The sequence below is a fragment of the Lathamus discolor genome, chromosome 3, assembly GCF_037157495.1.
Source record: "Lathamus discolor isolate bLatDis1 chromosome 3, bLatDis1.hap1, whole genome shotgun sequence".
NCBI classification, from domain to species: domain Eukaryota; kingdom Metazoa; phylum Chordata; class Aves; order Psittaciformes; family Psittacidae; genus Lathamus; species Lathamus discolor.
Genome location: NC_088886.1, coordinates 7,755,887 through 7,774,748, shown reverse-complemented (window position 1 = coordinate 7,774,748; position 18,862 = coordinate 7,755,887). Strand labels below are relative to the sequence as shown.

Here is an 18,862-nt window from a genome sequence, read left to right as displayed (position 1 = left end):
TGAGAAAGGGTATATGGATCATCAAATCAACTGCCTTTACATTTACTTCGGCAGTCTGGAATACAGCTCGCGGACACAGGAATGCTTTACTTTCAGCCACACACAAGTTCTCCTTCCTAAGGGTAACGCCTGTGTCTGCGGTGTGCAAGGCTCCCTTCCTGCACATGGAAATCAGCCTGAAAAGATGTGACACTTCAGTTCCAACTGAAAACAATCTGCCAAGAACAGACAGCAGGAGGATTTTGGTATTAATTTACCTTATGCTATAAGCAAACACACTCAACTACCCTCTTCCTGCAGAGGAGGTTCCTGAGCCTCCAAATAGATAGCCAGTGACAGTTTTCCATGGGCTTTCCCAAGCTTCCTCACTGTGCTGCTTCAGGTAGTAAAGGCAGAAGTGTCCTAACGTAACAGCATCTGTAACTCTGAACTGTGCAGAAAAACAAGGCTCCTGCAATGATGCATGAGTAAGAATGCCAGCAGGAGAGGCGGGCAGAGACCCAGGGAAAGCAGCAAGGAAATAGGGCAAGAAGAGAGAGACCATGTTTCTCTGCAAGCCAGTCGGCACAGTCCTGTTCACACAGGGAATTTCACTGCCAACCAACGTCACCGCAAACCCAAACCTCAGTTCCGGGCTTCGGCAGATTCTCCACTGGCTGCACAGATCGGACATCATGAAAAGTAAAGATAAACATTTCTAATAGGGGCTGAATACCCTTCTGCTAACAGAAAGAAGTTATAACAGCGTCTCTTCAAGAATGACTGCCTTAAAGCACCCAAACAACTCAGCCTTCACTGGTGTTCTCAGCAGTCTCACTTTAAGGCCACAGAGGCTGAGGAAAGTGATCTTCATTGGGACTTCAAGGGGTATTACACAGAAATACACAAACAAAACCACAAGCAGCAGCACACAAGTACTGCTGTCTCAGTTCACAGACACGTTTGTGTTAAAACCTGAGAGCTCATCTAAAACGGGAAGAGCAACAGAAGCCGGTACCTGCTCTGTAATACTCCAGCTGCATCTCACGCTTCAGCTCAACACTTTTGGAACGGAGCTGCCTGGACAAGGGCTACAAGGTAACACCTCGGTGTTGCTGTCCGACCACACAGCACCACAGGAGGGCTTTGGACGGGTACTGATCTTCCCTGTCCACACAAGCCCTGCTACCGCACACAACCAGCCAGCCAGCCGCCTTCAGCGGGAGCACACCCGTGACCCCCCAGCCCCGTTGTCCACAGAGAGGCCCCTTACGCCCCTGCTCAAAAGAAGCCTGACTCCAAGCACGGGAGGCTGCAGCCATGCGGGAGCGCCCGGGACACGGGGCAGGCTGCACCCAGCCCCGCACCGCCTCCTCCCGCCGGCCGGGGCCGGTTTTCGGCTATCAGGCCCCAGCCCATTCCGGACACCAAGCCGGGGGCTGCCTCAGCGGCAGCGGCTCATCCTCCCCCCAGCCACGTTAAACCTTCCCGGGCCCATGGCCCCTAAGGAGAGGGGGAAAGCTCGGAGCCGCCTTCCCTACCGGTACTGCTTGGGGTCGCTGGGGGACTTGACGATGTCGGAATCGCCGAGGTTAGCGCCGGGACCGACCTCCCCTCGGGCCTCCTCTTCCCCGAGAGGCGAGCGGCCTCTGGCGTCGCGGCTGCCCTCGCCGGCCTGCTGCCCCACCGCCAGCTCCGGGCAGCTGTAGTTGGACGTGGTCTTGTTCCTACCGGGCATGGCGGCGGCCGCGCAGCACCACAGCGGCTGGGCAACGGCACGCACGGGCCGGCCGCCCCCCGCCAGGCCGCGGGCCGCCGCTGCCGCTCGGCCCCTCCGTGCGAAGGCGGCCACAAGGCTGCGCATGCGCCGCCGCTTGCCGGCTGCCCCCGCCCGGCGCCGCGCGAGGAAGCAGCGGCGAGTGACGTCCTCCCGTAACACACCAGTCAGCGCCCGCCGCGGCGCCGGGCGGAGGGAACGGAACAATCCCAGGGCAGCACTTGGGCAGGGGAGGCTCCGATTGGTGGAGAGAATGCCGGTGGCGTGGGAGGGGCGGGGGGAAACCATACGTGGGGAGAGAGGGGAAGGGAAGTGCGGCCCCGTTAAGGAATCAGGCCAGGAGGACGGGGACATCAGAGCATGGAGGGAGACGCAGGAGAACAGAGACAGGTCCCGGGAGTTCGCCCCTGGGCCCGCGCGTTCCGGTATATATATTCCTCCCCCCCTCTTGCGTTGGAATGCTCCACCAGCCGGCCGTGGGGGCCGGCCCTCTCCTCTCATTTCCGTTCTCTATTGGTTGGATCAGCTGTCGCTCATTGTGAGAGGGCCAATCAGCTCGCGCAATCTGCGCTAGGGAGGGTACCCCGTACTCGCCTCAGCGCAGGGTGGGCGGGTGACGAGCCGGGCGGAGCGGGGTGCGTGCAGGGCCCCGCAGCCCGGAGTAGCTCCGAGACCGGGGTGAGCTTGGCACGAAGGGGAGCGGTGCCGTCAGCTTTCCTCATTAGAAAAGCCAGCCGCACCCACACTGACTCAGTTTAAACGAATGTGGCTGTTCTTGGGGTTCGGAGCAAAACCGGCTTCCGGGTGGCGTTTTCCGGCACTAACGTGAGCCAGACTGAAGTTTGCCGCTTGGTGTCAACCAGCAGTACCGCTGGTCTTCTGCGACATACAGCGTCTGTGGGCGCTGCTGACTGGTTTAAAATGGGTTTTGCTTTCCATAATGGTTTCCTTAATAGCTTAAAGTTTGTACCCATGGCTTCAGCAGAAGGCTGTGTTTGTTCTTAGCATGGCCTAGTCCGTGCCAACCTGTCAATATGCTTTTTTCCCCTATGAAACCGCAGTGCCCATACAGCAGTTCCAAGGCTTGACCCCAGGAACGCTGCCTGTTCTCTTTGAACCCAGCGTTTCCAAAGGGCACACGCTGCCAAGATCCTCTTCCTTGTAACGCTTTGAGACCTGTTAGGAAGCTTGCCTTTGTATGTATCACATCCCTTTTGGCATTGTTCCATGTTAAAGTTTTCTGCTGTTCCTGTAATACCAGAATTAGTTATTTTATGTGTGTATATGTGTGAGTCTGTGTTGACTGCAAAACAGATTACGAAAGCGGTTAAGGGATCAGAGGCTAATACAAATGCGAGCGGCTGTCTGAGGTACAGGGATGACAAATTAGACTGGATGTCTAGGAAGATAATTTAGTGCTTTATTTCTCCACAAGATGGAAGCCAAGACCCATCTCTACCCCAGAGCCTATGTATGGCTTTCTTAATGCAAATGGTGGACGTACCAACTAGGGGAGCAGCGCTGCTAGATTTAGTACTCGCCAACAAGGAGGGTTTGGTCGAAGTGGTGACGGTCAATGGCAGCCTTGGCTGCAGTGACCATGAGATGGTGGAGTTTAGGATCCTGTGTGGGAGGAATAGAATACCTAGCAAAGCCACAGTTCTGGATTTCCGAAGGGCCAACTTTGGCCTCTTCAGTCAACTGCTAAGGGAAGTCTCATGGGAAAGTGTACTAGGCGGTAAAGGGGCTCAAGATAGTTGGTTAGCATTCAAGGACTGCTTCTTCCAAGCTCAGTATCGGAGCGTCCCAATGAGTAGGAAGTCAAGTAAGGGATCTAGGAGACCGGCGTGGTTAAACAAGGAGCTGCTGGGCAAACTCAAGTGGAAAAGGAGAATCTATGGATTATGGAAGGAGGGGCTGGCCGCTTGGGAGGAATATAGGACAGTTGTTAGAGGATGTAGGGAGGCAATTAGGACAGCTAAGGCCTCCTTGGAACTCAATCTTGCTAGTCGGGTTAAAGACAATAGAAAGGGCTTCTTCAAATACATAGCAAATAAAACTAACACAAGAGGCAATATAGGCCCACTGCTGAACGAAGTGGGTACCCTGGAGACAGAGGATATAAAGAAGGCAGAGGTGCTGAATGCCTTCTTTGCCTCTGTCTTTACTCCTGCAGACTCTCCCCGAGGGCCCCGGATTTCTATAGCCCCAGAAGGAGTCAGGACAAAGGAGGAGTTTGCTTTGGTAGATGAGGATTGGGTTAGGGATCAGCTATGCAAACTGGACAGCTGTAAATCGATGGGTCCGGATGGAATGCACCCACGGGTGCTGAGGGAGCTGGCGGAGGTCATTGCTAGGCCACTTTCCATCATCTTTGGTAAGTCGTGGGAAACGGGCGAGGTGCCTGAGGATTGGCGGATGGCAAAGGTCACACCAATCTATAAGAAGGGCAAGAAGGAGGACCCGGGTAATTATAGACCGGTCAGCCTTACCTCCATCCCTGGAAAGATGATGGAACAACTTATTCTTGACTCCATCACTAGGCATATCAAGGATGAGGGGGTCATTAAGAACAGCCAACATGGTTTTATGAGGGGGAAGTCATGTATGACCAACCTTATAGCCTTCTATGAGGAAGTGACTAGGTGGAGGGATGATGGTAGAGCGGTAGATGTAGTTTTTCTTGATTTCAGTAAGGCATTTGATACTGTCTCCCACAGCATCCTCATAGATAAGCTAAGGAAGTGTGGGCTTGACGATCAAGTAGTGAGGTGGATCGAGAACTGGTTGAAAGGAAGAAGGCAGAGAGTTGTGGTCAATGGCGCAGAATCTAGCTGGAGGTCTGTGACTAGTGGAGTTCCTCAGGGGTCGGTGCTGGGACCGGTGCTGTTTAATATTTTCATCAATGACCTGGATGAGGGAACTGAGTGCACCCTCAGCAAGTTTGCTGATGACACAAAACTGGGAGGAGTGGCTGACACACCAGAGGACTGTGCTGCCATACAGCGAGACCTGGACAGGCTGGAGAGTTGGGCGGGGAGAAACTTGATGAAATTTAACAAGGGCAAGTGTAGAGTCTTGCATCTGGGGAAGAACAACCCCATGTACCAGTACAGGTTGGGGGTTGACCTGCTGGAAAGTAGTGAAGGGGAAAGGGACCTGGGGGTCCTGGTGGATAGGAGGATGACCATGAGCCAGCAATGTGCTCTTGTGGCCAAGAAGGCAAATGGCATCTTAGGGTGCATTAGAAAGGGAGTGGTTAGTAGGTCAAGAGAGGTTCTCCTCCCCCTCTACTCAGCCTTGGTGAGGCCGCATCTGGAATATTGCGTCCAGTTCTGGGCCCCTCTGTTCAAGAAGGACAGGGAATTGCTTGAAGGAGTCCAGCGCAGAGCCACAAAGATGATTAAGGGAGTGGAACATCTCCCTTATGAGGAGAGGCTGAGGGAGCTGGGTCTCTTTAGCTTGCAAAAGAGGAGACTGAGGGGTGACCTCATCAATGTTTACAAATATGTGAAGGGTAGGTGTCAGGATGATGGAGCTAGGCTTTTTTCAGTGATATCCAGTGATAGGACAAGGGGCAATGGGTGTAAACTGGAACATAGGAAGTTCCACGTTAACATCAGGAAGAACTTCTTTACTGTAAGAGTGACAGAGCACTGGAACAGGTTGCCCAGGGGGGTTGTGGAGTCTCCTACACTGGAGATATTCAAGGCCCGCCTGAACAAGTTCCTGTGTGATGTACTGTAGGTTACCCTGCTCTTGCAGGGGGGTTGGACTAGATGATCTTTTTAGGTCCCTTCCAACCCTTGGGATTCTGTGATTCTGTGAACTATGCTCTCAGTGCTGTATGGTACAAGCCGTAGAGCAAAGCTCGTGAAGAGCAGTCACCTCCTTCCTTTCACCTTCTGGTATCCCTTCTTTGATCTAGAATCATAGAATAGTTAGGGTTGGAAAGGACCTCAAGATCATCCAGTTCCAACCCCCCTGCCATAGGCAGGGACACCTCACACTAAACCATCCCACACAAGGCTTCATCCAACCTGGCCTTGAACACTCCCAGGGATGGAGCATTCACAACATCCCTGGGCAACCCATTCCAGTGCCTCACCACCCTAACAGGAAAGAATTTCCTCCTTATATCCAAACTTCCCCTGTTTAAGTTTGAACCCATTACCCCTTGTCCTGTCACTACAGTCCCTGACAAAGAGTCCCTCCCCAGCATCCCTATAGGCCCCCTTCAGGTACTGGAAGGCTGCTATGAGGTCCCCACACAGCCTTCTCTTCTCCAGGCTGAACAGCCCCAACTTCCTCAGCCTGTCTTCATACGGGAGGTGCTCCAGTCCCCTGATCATCCTCGTGGCCTCCTCTGGACTTGTTCCAACAGTTCCATGGCCTTTTTATGTTGAGGACACCAGAACTGCACACAATGCTCCAGGTGAGGTCTCACGAGAGCAGAGTAGAGGGGCAGGATCACCTCCTTCGACCTGCTGGTCACGCTCCTCTTGATGCAGCCCAGGATACGGTTGGTTTCTGGGCTGCGAGCGCACACTGAAGCCGGCTCATGTTCATTTTCTCATCGACCAGCACCCCCAAGTCCTTCTCTGCAGGGCCGCTCTGAATCTCTTCTCTGCCCAGTCTGTAGCTGTGCCTGGGATTGCTCTGACCCAGGTGTAGGACCTTGCACTTGTCATGGTTGAACTTCATAAGGTTGGCCTCAGCCCACCTCACAAGCGTGTCGAGGTCCCTCTGGATGGCATCCCTTCCCTCCAGCGTATCAACCGGACCACACAGCTTGGTGTCATCGGCAAACTTGCTGAGGGCGCACTCAATCCCACTGTCCATGTCAGTGACAAAGATGTTAAACAAGACCGGTCCCAACACCAATCCCTGAGGGACACCACTTGTTACTGGTCTCACACCACTTGTTACTGGTCTCAAACCACACTGGTTTATCAACACTACTATCCCAGGCCACTTCCAGTCACATGGAAGGTTCTATATGAGACCAAATCAAGAATTTGGCGTTTGTCTTCAGGGCAAGCAAGTCTATTATTTCCCTTGCCTCAATAATACATTATTGCCTCACATTCTGTCTCTTACAAGTTAATACAAGTAAAAATTACTATTGACTTGCTGGTATTACTGAAATCAGCTGCATGCCACTTAAGGCAAAAGGCTTTCTCTGCATCCATTCTCATCCTTTAGTACAAAAGTAAGACAAGATACATAAAATATATATTAAGGGAGAGGTGTGTCAGTTGTGTGTGTTGATTTGATTCCTTACTTGAAATAAACTGCAGGATTTCTGCACTAAATACTACGTTTCTCCCTGTATTTTCCAGATCTTTGGACTATGCCATCACGTAGCTACTTCTGGCTTGTCCTGTAAACAACAGTTCTGCCCAGCCTGGCTTGAACTGCCTAGAATGTATGCGGAACACAATGAAACACAGTTATACATTAGGTACAAAAGGGAAAGTTCTCTTTGCTAGGACAAAACAGTAAGTAAAACAAAAGAACTGAAACTCCATTTCTGCTGAATCCTTTTTGTTTTACTGTTGAGTTGCTGAAATGAAACATCATCATTAGCACTGAGGTGCTCCGTTATACCTGCCACAGCTCAAAATCATCACTCGCTGCTGTGCAAGGTTTTATTTCTTGCTGCTAGTTACACAGAAGTTGCCCTAAACCCTGCTCCTTCTACAATTAGAACACTGCACTGCTCATTTATTGGCCAAATAATCCTTCTCTTTACTCTGTTTTAATTCTTCATAGAGATTCCAGACTGCTGGCTTAAGGATCATCACCCTGTCCAAAAAAGATCGGTGCGGTTTGATGTATTTTAAAAGCATTAAGGAGATAGATACCTTCTTTATACACACTCAGGATTGCCTAATGCTAGCACACAAGCTCTCTGGCCATGCCTGGTAACAACATTTGTCTTTATTTTGCAGTTTCAGGGGTTTAGATGCAACAACCACATTCCTAGCGCTGCACAAATCACACGTTCAGTACTAGATCACCCACACACAACCAAAATCATGTCACAGTAAAGATTTCTGAAAGCAACACACAAAGGGGTCAAGCCTTCAGCACGATCAGCTCAAACTACATCAGCGTAGTTGGATTCTTCTCCAGGATATTGTGCTTTTCTCCTTAGAACTATTACACTTTGAGACACGACAGAATTACAGAAGCGTTCGCTAGTGTCATGATCCAGCACACAGCAGTGCAGCGGGCAGATACTCAACTCCAGTGCCTGACATCAGAAAGTCTGCTTAGCCAGAGAAGCTCATGGCCTTCAGGTAAAGCCATAAAACTTGCAAGGATTTTCACCTTAAGACAGCAAATTTCTCTTTGAAACCACTTAATTTACAGTTACAGCCACAATTCACAGTCACTTGCAGAGCTGGGATGCACAAAGGCGTAACCATAAACGAAGGCGTACGGTGAATGTGACTTCACAGGTTCACACAAGCCGTTCCTCCAGGAATTTCAGGGAAATACAAGCTCTGCATGTGGCAGAAGTTTTATAATTTTAGAGGCGTTGGAAATATAAGAATATTTTAGGCATCAAGTATGAAAAATTGTTCCTCCCTTCAAAGAATGATGCAACAAGACATCTGCGGGATAACTTAACAGGGCGGCTTTGCTGTTTTTCATTTGCAATTATGTTTTATTAATCAATCTTCTTGCTTTTTTCAGTTGAATCTGAAACCAGAAAAAAACATCCCCCTCCAAACCCGTCTAGCACAAAACTTAAGAAAAAGTAACAAAACGCAGAAAGAAAATCTAATAATATTGGCACTAATGATTGGCACTAATCCGGCACTAATATTTGCCAACACTCATTTTGGCTCCTGGTATTTTTATCTTTCTGAGACAGTGCTGTTCCAAGTCTTACTTGTCAGATTATGCCTCCAACTAAGCATGCAGCAGCCACTTCCTCCTTCCCTTCATCCTGCAACAAGCCCACTGTCAAGCAGTTGATCAGAGTAGATCCAGACCTGGAAAGGTAAAACTAGAGGATACAGGGGAGAAGCTGCAGGACAGTCAGCTCTTGGGCTTCTAGATGTTAAGGGACGGCAAGGTGCCAAGCACAGCAGCACCCAAGCCCTCCCTGGTGGCTGTGGGGCAGTGTGCAGGCAAGGGCAGCCTGTAGAAGGGCTCTTGCGCCTTCACCCAGCACCAGCCAAGAGCATGTGCGGCTGCAAGGCCTCCTCATCCCAGCCTGGCAGCTTTGATTCCTCTGTGTGCTCATGCTCTATTTAGAGGCTTGACGCAAAATCCACTGCCCTTTTCTCTTTGCTCTCTAGAGAACCTCGAACTGTCAGACAGAAACACACTGCTTTCAGCTCCATTGTACAGATAAGCTGAGGTCCATGTCTAGAGGACAGCAGCCATGATTCAAAATATATGGACATACTCTTGTTTTATAAGAGATCTTTTCCCTCATTTTCTTTTAGACCTGGTCCCTTCTAATTGGTTTTTATGCTTCCTGCTGTTCTTGACATAAAACTCTTTCTGCAGTACAGGAGTTTATAATTAAAAATGCAACATTCTCTGTGGAAGTAACATTTGCAACACGAAACAATGCTTTTTTCTTCAGTGTAACATTAACACAAGGTGCACTTACAATATTTATTCTGATTTTTGTTATTTAAATTATCAGATGAAGAAATATATAATATTAACACTCCAACACACTAAACAAAACATACCAGTTTCCTACAACAGAGACTTCTGCCCTTGCACTACATAACACACCACTACAAACGAAAAGGCAAAACATAGTCAGGAAAGAAGGATGTGTCTCAGTGAGAAAGGTCACTAGCATGAGCAGTTCTGCTGCGAAGGGGGTGGGTTGTCTGTGAGCCGCATGCTCCTTCCTGAAGTGCCCCTGGAAGGGTCTGAATCTATACTCTCTGACATCTTCTCACAGATTATATCCACGAGACGCTCAAACACCTGCCTTACGTTGATGTTTTCTTTGGCACTGGCTTCGAAATAGTCAAAACCTGTGAGAAAAAGTGGGGAAAAATATCAATAGAGACTGATAATGGAGATGGGGTTTAAAATATTAATTCTGACATGAATCAGAATTCGTCCATTGGACAATTCTTTAGCTCAGTTCATTCCCACACTCTCAGAATAGTGAGCAGAAATGCTTCTAAAATTTATGAGGCATCAATAAGAGTCAATAAATGGATCCTTACTCTGGTAAATTCATCTGCAGATGATACAGATATGAATAAACCCAGCACAAGGCAGTTGAATTCTCCCCCTTAGGTCAGTAAAGATGTCCTGGGCTGCAGCTGCTGCTGCCATACCATTGGCTGGTAATGTACAGAGGGGCCTTCCTGGGCTCCATGCACCCCTCAAGGACCAGGCTTTCTCTGCAAACCACTACTGCAGGCTAGCAAGAGCAGAGACCAGAAAGAGAAGCAAGGTCATGGTTGTATTCCTTCTGCTGACCAACTTCTGCGCTTGTGAGCAAAATGCTCCGTGACTTTGGTCTTGTTTATTCCCATTCTTTGCCTGCTTACATGGAAAGCTCTTCAGGGTGATGGATACACTACACAGGTCATGGCAGAGCACCCATCCTGACAAGGGCCGTTCAGCACTGCTGAACTGCAAATAACGTTGTGTGCCTCCTACAGAGTAATTTCAGTGTCCAGTTGGCAGCTCCTTGCTGTTGTATGAATATGGATTCTCAAACACTGACCCTTCCTGATTAAAAAAACCAAAAACGAAACAGCAAGGCTGGAATTATGCCAGGTGGGGATGTCACAGACATCAAGCTGCTGCCCGTTGACACCCCCTGCTATGCACAAACCAGCCTTCTCACAGCCTGAACCCTGCCTCTGCCAGCAAAAATGCACTGAGCTGGGAAGCATTTCTTAATCCTTCTAACCCCAGGGGCATGAAAGGCCAACCATCACTTACAATGGCTGTTGCTTCTGTTCTACCAGGTTATTATATTGCCAAAAGCAAGAGCTCAAGCACCACAGAGAGTTTATTTTGCAATAAGCTACATTCTGTTGTGCTTCATTCTGGGGATCTTGTGCATTGCACCAGTTTTCTTTGATTCTGCCACAAAGAAAGAGAAAGATAAGTCATCTTAACTGATCAGCCTGCCTCTGCTGGTGGACTGAGGCATCCTGTGCGTGATAACAAGTAGGCATCAACACTTTTTAAGTATCATGGGACAACGGGTGAGGTGATGATGGAGGTGTGTCCTTGTGAGTGAGCAAGTGTCCCGGGTTCAGCTGTAGCAGTCAGACGGCTGTCCTGCAGCAGGAAAGGGTTCCAGCTGCCTCACCTGCTGTCTTTGATGATGGTTGAAAGCAGATATATAAAAGGCACAGGGAATCAGAGACCTGAACTTAGGTATTTGTCAGTCCAGCACTGGTTTAGCTTCTGCTATGGCTGAATGTGTTTTGGTTTAGTTTGTGTTCAGGCCAATAACAATTTATTCATCTGATTAGGAAATCATCTCAATGATGTTAATGTCACTATACAAACAGATAAACATGCTGGCGGATAACCTCTATGTGAATCACTATGATGAAAGCTAACAGTTTAAGCTTTAAGTCAATAGTGAATTAAAGAGATACCTCCCACCTACCACACTAAGTAATTTCAGATAATACTGTACACATTAGCACAGTTAGTGTAAGGAAAAGCTGACTGACAAATCCAGGCATATTTTTCAGCCCTTTTAAAATGAGCATTCAGTATTTTGGGAGGCTACAGAGGACCAAGGCAGGACTGCCCAAAGGCACAGTCAGGTTTTGTTTTGCTCTGCACTGGGTACGTTTCTCCAGGGTGAGCTGGACAAGCATGAGGACAGGTCAGGAGCAGAACTGGGGATTCTTCAGCAGAACAGTTTCCTACTGATGGAGTCAGTTGCTATGGTAACTCTGTGCTCATGTCCGTTCTGAGGTGTCCCAAACGTAATGGATTCAGATTCTGGATGCCAAATTTGTATTTAAACAGATTTTGGGGAGAGAAAAAACATCAGAAGTCCAAATAGTAGTGGAAGTTCCAGTAAAACTCTCTATTTGCTGTTACATTGTTCTGGACAAATTTTCAACTGCTAACAGTGTGATTACCCTTGCAAAATACATGAGCACACATGGCATTAACAATGGTTTCGAAAGTCTGCAAGCCAGGAACAGAATTTACTCATATTCACAGTTTCAAAAGCAAATTAAATCCTGATGTGTAAAAAAGAGCCCACAACTGATTTTGCAAACTACCCATGTCTTTGCTTTGCTAGTCCTAGGTGTAAAGAATTATTGCTACAATAATATTAATAATGGGAAATTAGAGGGTTTAATTTGATATTTGGTCATAAACAGGATCTCTTTGTGCTTAGCATATGTAGAATTTATACTTGAAGGCTCTAATCCTGCAGGTCTTTGCAGACATGCTGCTTTTTTTTGCATGTGAAACATGAAAGAATAACCTGATCGCTCTTAACTCTTTGGAACACTGACATCTTTCTTCATATCACACAGGTTCCTATCACAAAGCCGTACTTTATAGTATCTACGAGGAAGGTTTCTATAGCTTCCCTTCATGAAATAAAAACCCAACAACCAAAACCCAAACCAAACCAATCAAACCAACAATAACAACCCCCCCAACTAATAAACATTCATTATCTAAGATTTAACTATAACTAGCAGTTTGATCAAGGTCACACACTGAACTTCAACAATGGATGCAGTGTGTACTGGAGCTCCAGTACCCCCAGTTTATATTCTGCATGTAATAGAATATATTCTGTACCCTCCAATTACTGCTCAGGAATTGAAGACAACATAGGATTTTATAAATCGGAGGTGATGGCGATTCCTTTGGGTCTGATAAGAATCTCTGCTCTTAAAAGCTAGACAGATATGTACAGTATGGCCACTGTCAGGGTCTTGGCTGTAGCTGAATTAAATTCAACAGGATTTACTTGCAACAGTATAGTTAAAGCTTAACACAGAAGGCCATATTCCATCTTTAAAAGATCATGTATTCTATAATATATAACAAAAATTATAAATGAGATTAATTTCTTTTGCTGTTCATTCTCAAATTTTCATTGCAAATGGAAGTTCTGCTTTTTCTATCCCACATCAATAACCAGGTCTTTTTCCTCCCTGGATAGAGAAGCATGGTACATTGTACTCACCCTACAGTTCTGATGTATAAACTTCTTTTTCCACTATTTAGTTGCAAAAATAAATGAATTTGTTGTACAAAAATCAATGCTTGCATTCTGAAAATCATTATGTGGCACTTGGAGACCTGGAGACAGGATTATGTTTATGAAAACTTTTTCTCTTTTAATTCTGTGAGCTAATAAAAGCTGCTCACACACAAACTTTGTCTTCCTTATATCCTCAGAAACTAGCTTGATAGACAGAGCAACACTACAAGAAGGTATTATTCAGCACTAAGCAAGTAACCTATGGACCTAGAATATATTATGTTTCTTAGGTGTGATGCCATCATTGTGATACCATATTGATTCTGGAAGGACTTTTTATCATACACAGTATAAAGAAGCAAAGGGAAAAGAGTAGAAAGAAAAGCTGTGATACGTACCTAGCTGATCCGCCAGGCTTTTCCCCTTCTCTACAGGTACAATTCTCTCATCCTCCATGTCACATTTGTTTCCCACCAGGATCACTTGTGCATTGTCCCAGGAGTAAGTCTTGATTTGTGTGGCCCTGCAGGAGGTCAAAAAAGATTGTTGTGTTCCACCAGCTATGCCAAAATACAATCATACATTAAGTATAAAAACAAGTACTATTAATGGCAACATCAGCATCCAAGACTGTGTTGGTTAAAAGACAATTGACCAATCTTACACATAAAGCAAGACTGCAAACTACATCATTTATAGAACCATTCTGGTTTACTACTCCTTACCTTCATGTGCCAACAAAGTTTCTTGTTACGGCTTTGCAAGTGTTTTAAAATCATAAGATCCAGACTTATTGAAAAGCTGAACTTGGTAATTTCTGAAGTCTAGGGACAAAAAAAAGCTTATTCTCCTTCAGCTGTAACCTGTCGGGGGAGTTACAATCAATTACGTCTCTTAAGGGTATTGTCCCTATAGAGAAAACCATACGATAGATACACATTTCATGCTAGATTTACAACCTCTTATAAAACACATAGCAACAATCAGAGAATGGTTTGTGTTGGAAGGGACCTTAAAGCTCATCCAGTTCCAACCCCCTGCCATGGGCAGGGACACCTTCCACTAGAGCAGGGAGCAGACAAATAAAATGCCCTTTAGCTGCAGTTTTAGTAACACCATAAGAAATAGTGTTTTGAGAGTCAAACAGATGGGAGCATCAAGTCATCTTGGCTTGAACAGGAAAACTTGTTCACAGAGACTGAAACTGCATAGCAACATGGAAACAATTGCTAAAGAGAAAGAGAAACGTAACTACATGAGGAAGGTATGAGATGAAGGTAAGGCTCTGAGAGCTAATATTTGAACCCAGCAGGATTAAGTGATACCTAAGGCAGGAAACAGCGGATGCAATGACAAACGGCAAGTGTCGGACAAACACTAATTTCAATGACAGAAGGATCAAGTGAGTGGAAGCTTAAGCAGGAGCACTGGGATGAACTTAAAGCCTCTAAAGCCCTCTGGAGCTCATGCTGAAACCGGAGTGGAGCTAGCTGTGGATCCCAGGAGTCCTGGCAGTATCCAAGGCCAGGCTGGACAGAGCCTTGGGTGACATGGTCTAGTGTGAGGTGTCCCTGCCCATGGCAGGGGGTTGGAACTGGGTGATCTTAAGGTCCTTTCCAACCTTAAGTATTCTATGATTCTACAAGTCTGACCTTATATTGGGCCACTTCATAGTTTTTCTATGGCAAAACAGCAGATTTTTGTTCTGTTTATCCTGAGGGGCTGGTCCTTTCCCATCATCCTTGCAGAGGTGTCACAGGACCAGCAACAGAACAGTATTAGCTTGGTATCATTCATTTTTTTCAGACAGGGCCAACCTATTTTACCTTCACTAAGCCAGCTCTATCTTTAAGCCTCTCTCCTTCCCAAAGGTAATTAGGCTGCTCTGCCAGAGGCAATTCATTCTTTCCCTCCTCCACCTCCTCCAGTCCCTAACTCACCTTCCCACTCTGCCCCTGCTCATCACTCCTCCATACAGGATACTGTAGTTTCAGGCAAACCCATTTCCCAGGAGAGCCAGGAATCCCCCTCGTATTTTCACTTCTCTCTAGTTTGCTCGAACTCCCTTAACAATAAAGCACTCGATTCCTGCTCTTTTGAATTAGCAGCAGCCTCCAGCTCTGATCTGCTAAGGATACTTTTTAATTAGTTTGAGCAGCTTACTTGCCTTTTCCAAGGGAAGCAGCCAGTCACGTTACTCCACAGATATCTATGGAAAAGGGGGTCATCTCACTGTGCAGCTTGCCATTAATCAGGAGCCATTTTGGATTGCACTGGAAAACATGAACCTAAACCCCATCGCACAAACCCAGACCCACACTGCAGCATGCAAAAACAAACCGAGCCTTTGTGCAGTGAAACTCTGCACTCTTCTTAGCATCCTCCTGGAAAGGCACTCACTCAATCCCAATTTTGGCTTCCCCGCTTTCACCCTTCTGAGTGCCCCATGTAGACAAGCCCTGAGAGAACTAACTCTGTGATGAGTTTATGCAGTACTCTGGGGTTTCTCAAAGCTCATCACAGAGGGGTGACCTCAGAAATCAACCAAGAGTGCAGGAAGATGAAATCTCCCCAGTCTCCCTCCATAAGCAATACAGAGAAAGAAAGTCTCTCCAGCTTCCATTTAAAACACTTATATCCAGGCTCCTCTTCTGACTCCCAGTCCTCTCTCTGGATTCATTGCAGTCCATGAGGGGTTATATGGGGACACACTGCCAAATCTTAGCTATTTAAACAGAGTTACTTAGATAATTGGAAAGAAGACAAAAACCCATGAAGGATCTCCCACAAAAACTCATCCTTCTCCTTGTCCGTATAAGTGAAAAACCTCTCACAGAACACTGACATTTACACTTACTAGGAATAAAATCTAAACAAAGTTATAGAATCATAGAATCCCAGACTGGTTTGGGTTGGAAGGGAAGCTCACCCAGTTCCAACCCCTGCCACGGGCATGGACACCTTCCACTAGAGCAGCTTGCTCCAAGCCCCTGTGTCCAACCTGGCCTTGAGCACTGCCAGGGATGGGGCAGCCACAGCTTCTCTGGGCACCCTGTGCCAGGGCCCCAGCACCCTCACAGGGAAGAGCTTCTTCCTTATATCCAATCTGAACTTCCCCTGTTGAAGTGCAAACCCATCACCCCTTGTCCTGTTGCTACAGTCCCCGATGAAGAGTCCCTTCCGGGTATCCTGTGAAGATGAATGTCTAAAAGAAACCCTGATCCCCATACCAAAAGAAAGGCAGCAAATTTCCAGAAGCTTCTGGAAAGGCAAACAAACAAACAAACAGCAAGGCTTGTGCAATTAAGGTGTTACAACAAGCGTCAGGGCAGTCCAATATACACACTGGGGAAAACATGTTTCTGTGACACAACAACAATGCTGTGCTTTATTTGTGCTGAATTCCCCAAATTGACGATAAAGGACGGGGTTTATGCTTCACACTTTGAAGGAAAACAGTCTCAGGTTCACAGTTCCATGGGTATATCAACAACCTAATTTAGAGGTCAGACTGAAACATTAATACAGCTGATGATGTGTGAACACAACTGTCTCTCAAATCAAGGTTATATTTAACCAATTTTTCCTTCCCTCCTGTGAAATTGTCCAGGTTGTCCAAAGCAAGAGTTTCCATACTATTCTCTATTTACTTGACAGTATCAAGTACTGAGTATATCCTAGTTTCAGTACGGTTTCAAATGAGGTATAAACCACTGATTTATCTGTGCACAAAGTTATTAAGCTAGTGTCAAATAGTAACTGTCAAAGGAGCCTGCTAAAAAGAAAGGTATTTAGAAAGCCAAGAAAACTCATTTAACCATTTCACTCACCTACAGGATGTGCACCTTATTTAAATAAGATTAATTACTTTCAAATATAAGGCAAAACCCATCTTTGCTTTTGCCCATTTATGTTTTTTGTTGTAAAATAACCTGACTGTGCTCTTTGTCACACTGCAGTACAGAAAGTCACTCAGGTTTAGCCTTTTAAGGCTTCTCATACACTCTGTTGTATCTTTACCATTCAAGGAGCAAGCGAACAGGTCATGTTCTAGATATTCCCAAATGCATTTAAATTCTGTATCTTACTCTTTCTCAGTTGCTTTAAGATAACTGTTTATGGGAATTAATAATGAAGGGGGGCTATGAGGATGCTAGGGAGGGACTATTCATCAGGGGCTGCAGTGATAGGACAAGGGGTAACGGGTTAAAACTTAAACAGGGGAAGTTTAGATTGGATCTAAGGAGGAAATTCTTTCCTGTTAGGGTGGTGAGGCACTGGAATGGGTTGCCCAGAGAAGCTGTGAATGCTCCATCCCTGGCGGTGTTCAAGGCCAGGTTGGACAGAGCCTTGTGTGGGATGGTTTAGTGTGAGGTGTCCCTGCCCATGGGAGGGTGGCTGGAACTGGATGATCTTAAGGTCCTTTCCAACCCTAACTATTCTATGACTCTATGTGAATGAAAGAAAGACCGCACTTCACATGCATATACTACCTGGAGAACTTGTCTGAATACCTGATATACAGCCATGATCCTCCTCATTCAGGAGAAAGAATGCCTTTACCAGGTTTAGAAGTATTTCTGGAGTGACACAAAGCAAACCAGAATCCTCTTAGGATATCCACCCATATGAAAAGTGTGGTAAAAACATCACCTAAGGAAGACATCATAGGGCAGACTGCGAGGGAGAGTGCCATTTCCCTTGTGGGCAGGTCAGGAGGCTGTTAAAACAGTCACATGCCAATGAGCCAGAGCAGAGAGGTAAAGTGCACCATACACACAGGGGAGGCAATCTTAGAGGGGATGTCAGAGCTTTGTGATGAGGCTTGGAGAATAATAAAGCACAACCTGCTATGGGAATTTGCCAGCTAGAGGGAGGGTATAAGCTCTAAGATGCTGGAGGGGTCTAGAAGGAAAAAGACTTGTCTGGTAGAGAGGTCACTTTGTGCAAGGCCACCTTCCCACAATTTCAGTGTAGTTATGAAGAGGAATTCTGAGATCTATGCACAGCCCTACGAGTTCAGCAGAAGTTAAGGGTTTGACATGGGCAAGAGCTTACTTGGAGTGCTAGGTCTCTGGTTCAGCTGTTTATTCGTGCTTTTATCTTGCTTTCTGCAGGGAACTCTGCAGGAAGAGATGGCACAAGAGAAAGCAATGAGATAGGCTGAGACTCATGTTGGCTGCCTGCTTACACAGCATCTTAAAAACTGAATCACTAAGGAGCAGTAGGCAGGGCACCAGAAGGAACTATCAGGCTTCAGGACTGAGGAATATCCTAGTGTAAAACACATAGATGATACTGTACACAACTTGACTCATTCCAAGATTTCATGAATAGATACAGTTTTAGGATTGAGGAATTATGTTCAGCCAATGAGAATGGACTGGGATGGACAGCAGCCAAAGTTAGTAGAAGGGGCATCGCTTTGTATTTTATTAGCTGATGATCTTCTTGAGGTATCATCCTAAGCCTGATTGTATATGCTCTATGAACCCAGCCCCATGATCACAGGGCAAGTGGCTTACTCATCTTTTACGCCAGAGAAACACTCACATTCCATCCACACATGCTAATTTAGGAATAACTGGGAAAGATGACAAGTTCCTTACTAGGTTTACTTCAGCATTAACAGAGTAGTGCTGATTTATTCTCGACGACTAAAAGGTCAGCCCATCTGCTGCATCATGCTGCATCTATGACAAAATATTCAACTCATCAGTATTCTTTATTTACTGTAGCTGGACACTGAAAAGTCCATCATTAGCCAGCTGGGATAGCAGAACACTTAAAAGAGAGAGGATGTTTAGCATTAATTGCTATAATTTTGGGAAGCTTGCAGGATAGAAGATGACCTAGGATGAGCTTGGCTCTTAGCTTTTGCATATATCCCATGTGTTTGC

The 18,862-nt window shown here is 46.4% G+C and overlaps 2 protein-coding genes across 5 annotated transcripts in view; both read right to left on the bottom strand.

Annotated features, from left to right (window-relative positions):
* NRDC (nardilysin convertase) overlaps nt 1–1,861 on the bottom strand; it is a 28,520-nt gene extending 26,659 nt beyond the window's left edge. Inside the window, exon 1 of the mRNA XM_065673352.1 lies at nt 1,521–1,861. Coding sequence (XP_065529424.1) covers nt 1,521–1,843 — 323 coding nt within the window. The 5' untranslated portion in view covers nt 1,844–1,861. The remainder of the gene's footprint in view (nt 1–1,520) is intronic.
* A 6,543-nt stretch (nt 1,862–8,404) lies between these two features.
* RAB3B (RAB3B, member RAS oncogene family) overlaps nt 8,405–18,862 on the bottom strand; it is a 60,242-nt gene continuing 49,784 nt past the window's right edge. For all 4 annotated transcript variants that reach the window (XM_065673350.1, XM_065673348.1, XM_065673351.1 and 1 more), the window contains 2 exons: nt 13,361–13,485; nt 8,405–9,774 (listed from right to left, as the gene is read on the bottom strand). In XM_065673350.1, coding sequence (XP_065529422.1) covers nt 9,587–9,774; nt 13,361–13,485 — 313 coding nt within the window. In that variant the 3' untranslated portion in view covers nt 8,405–9,586. The remainder of the gene's footprint in view (nt 9,775–13,360; nt 13,486–18,862) is intronic.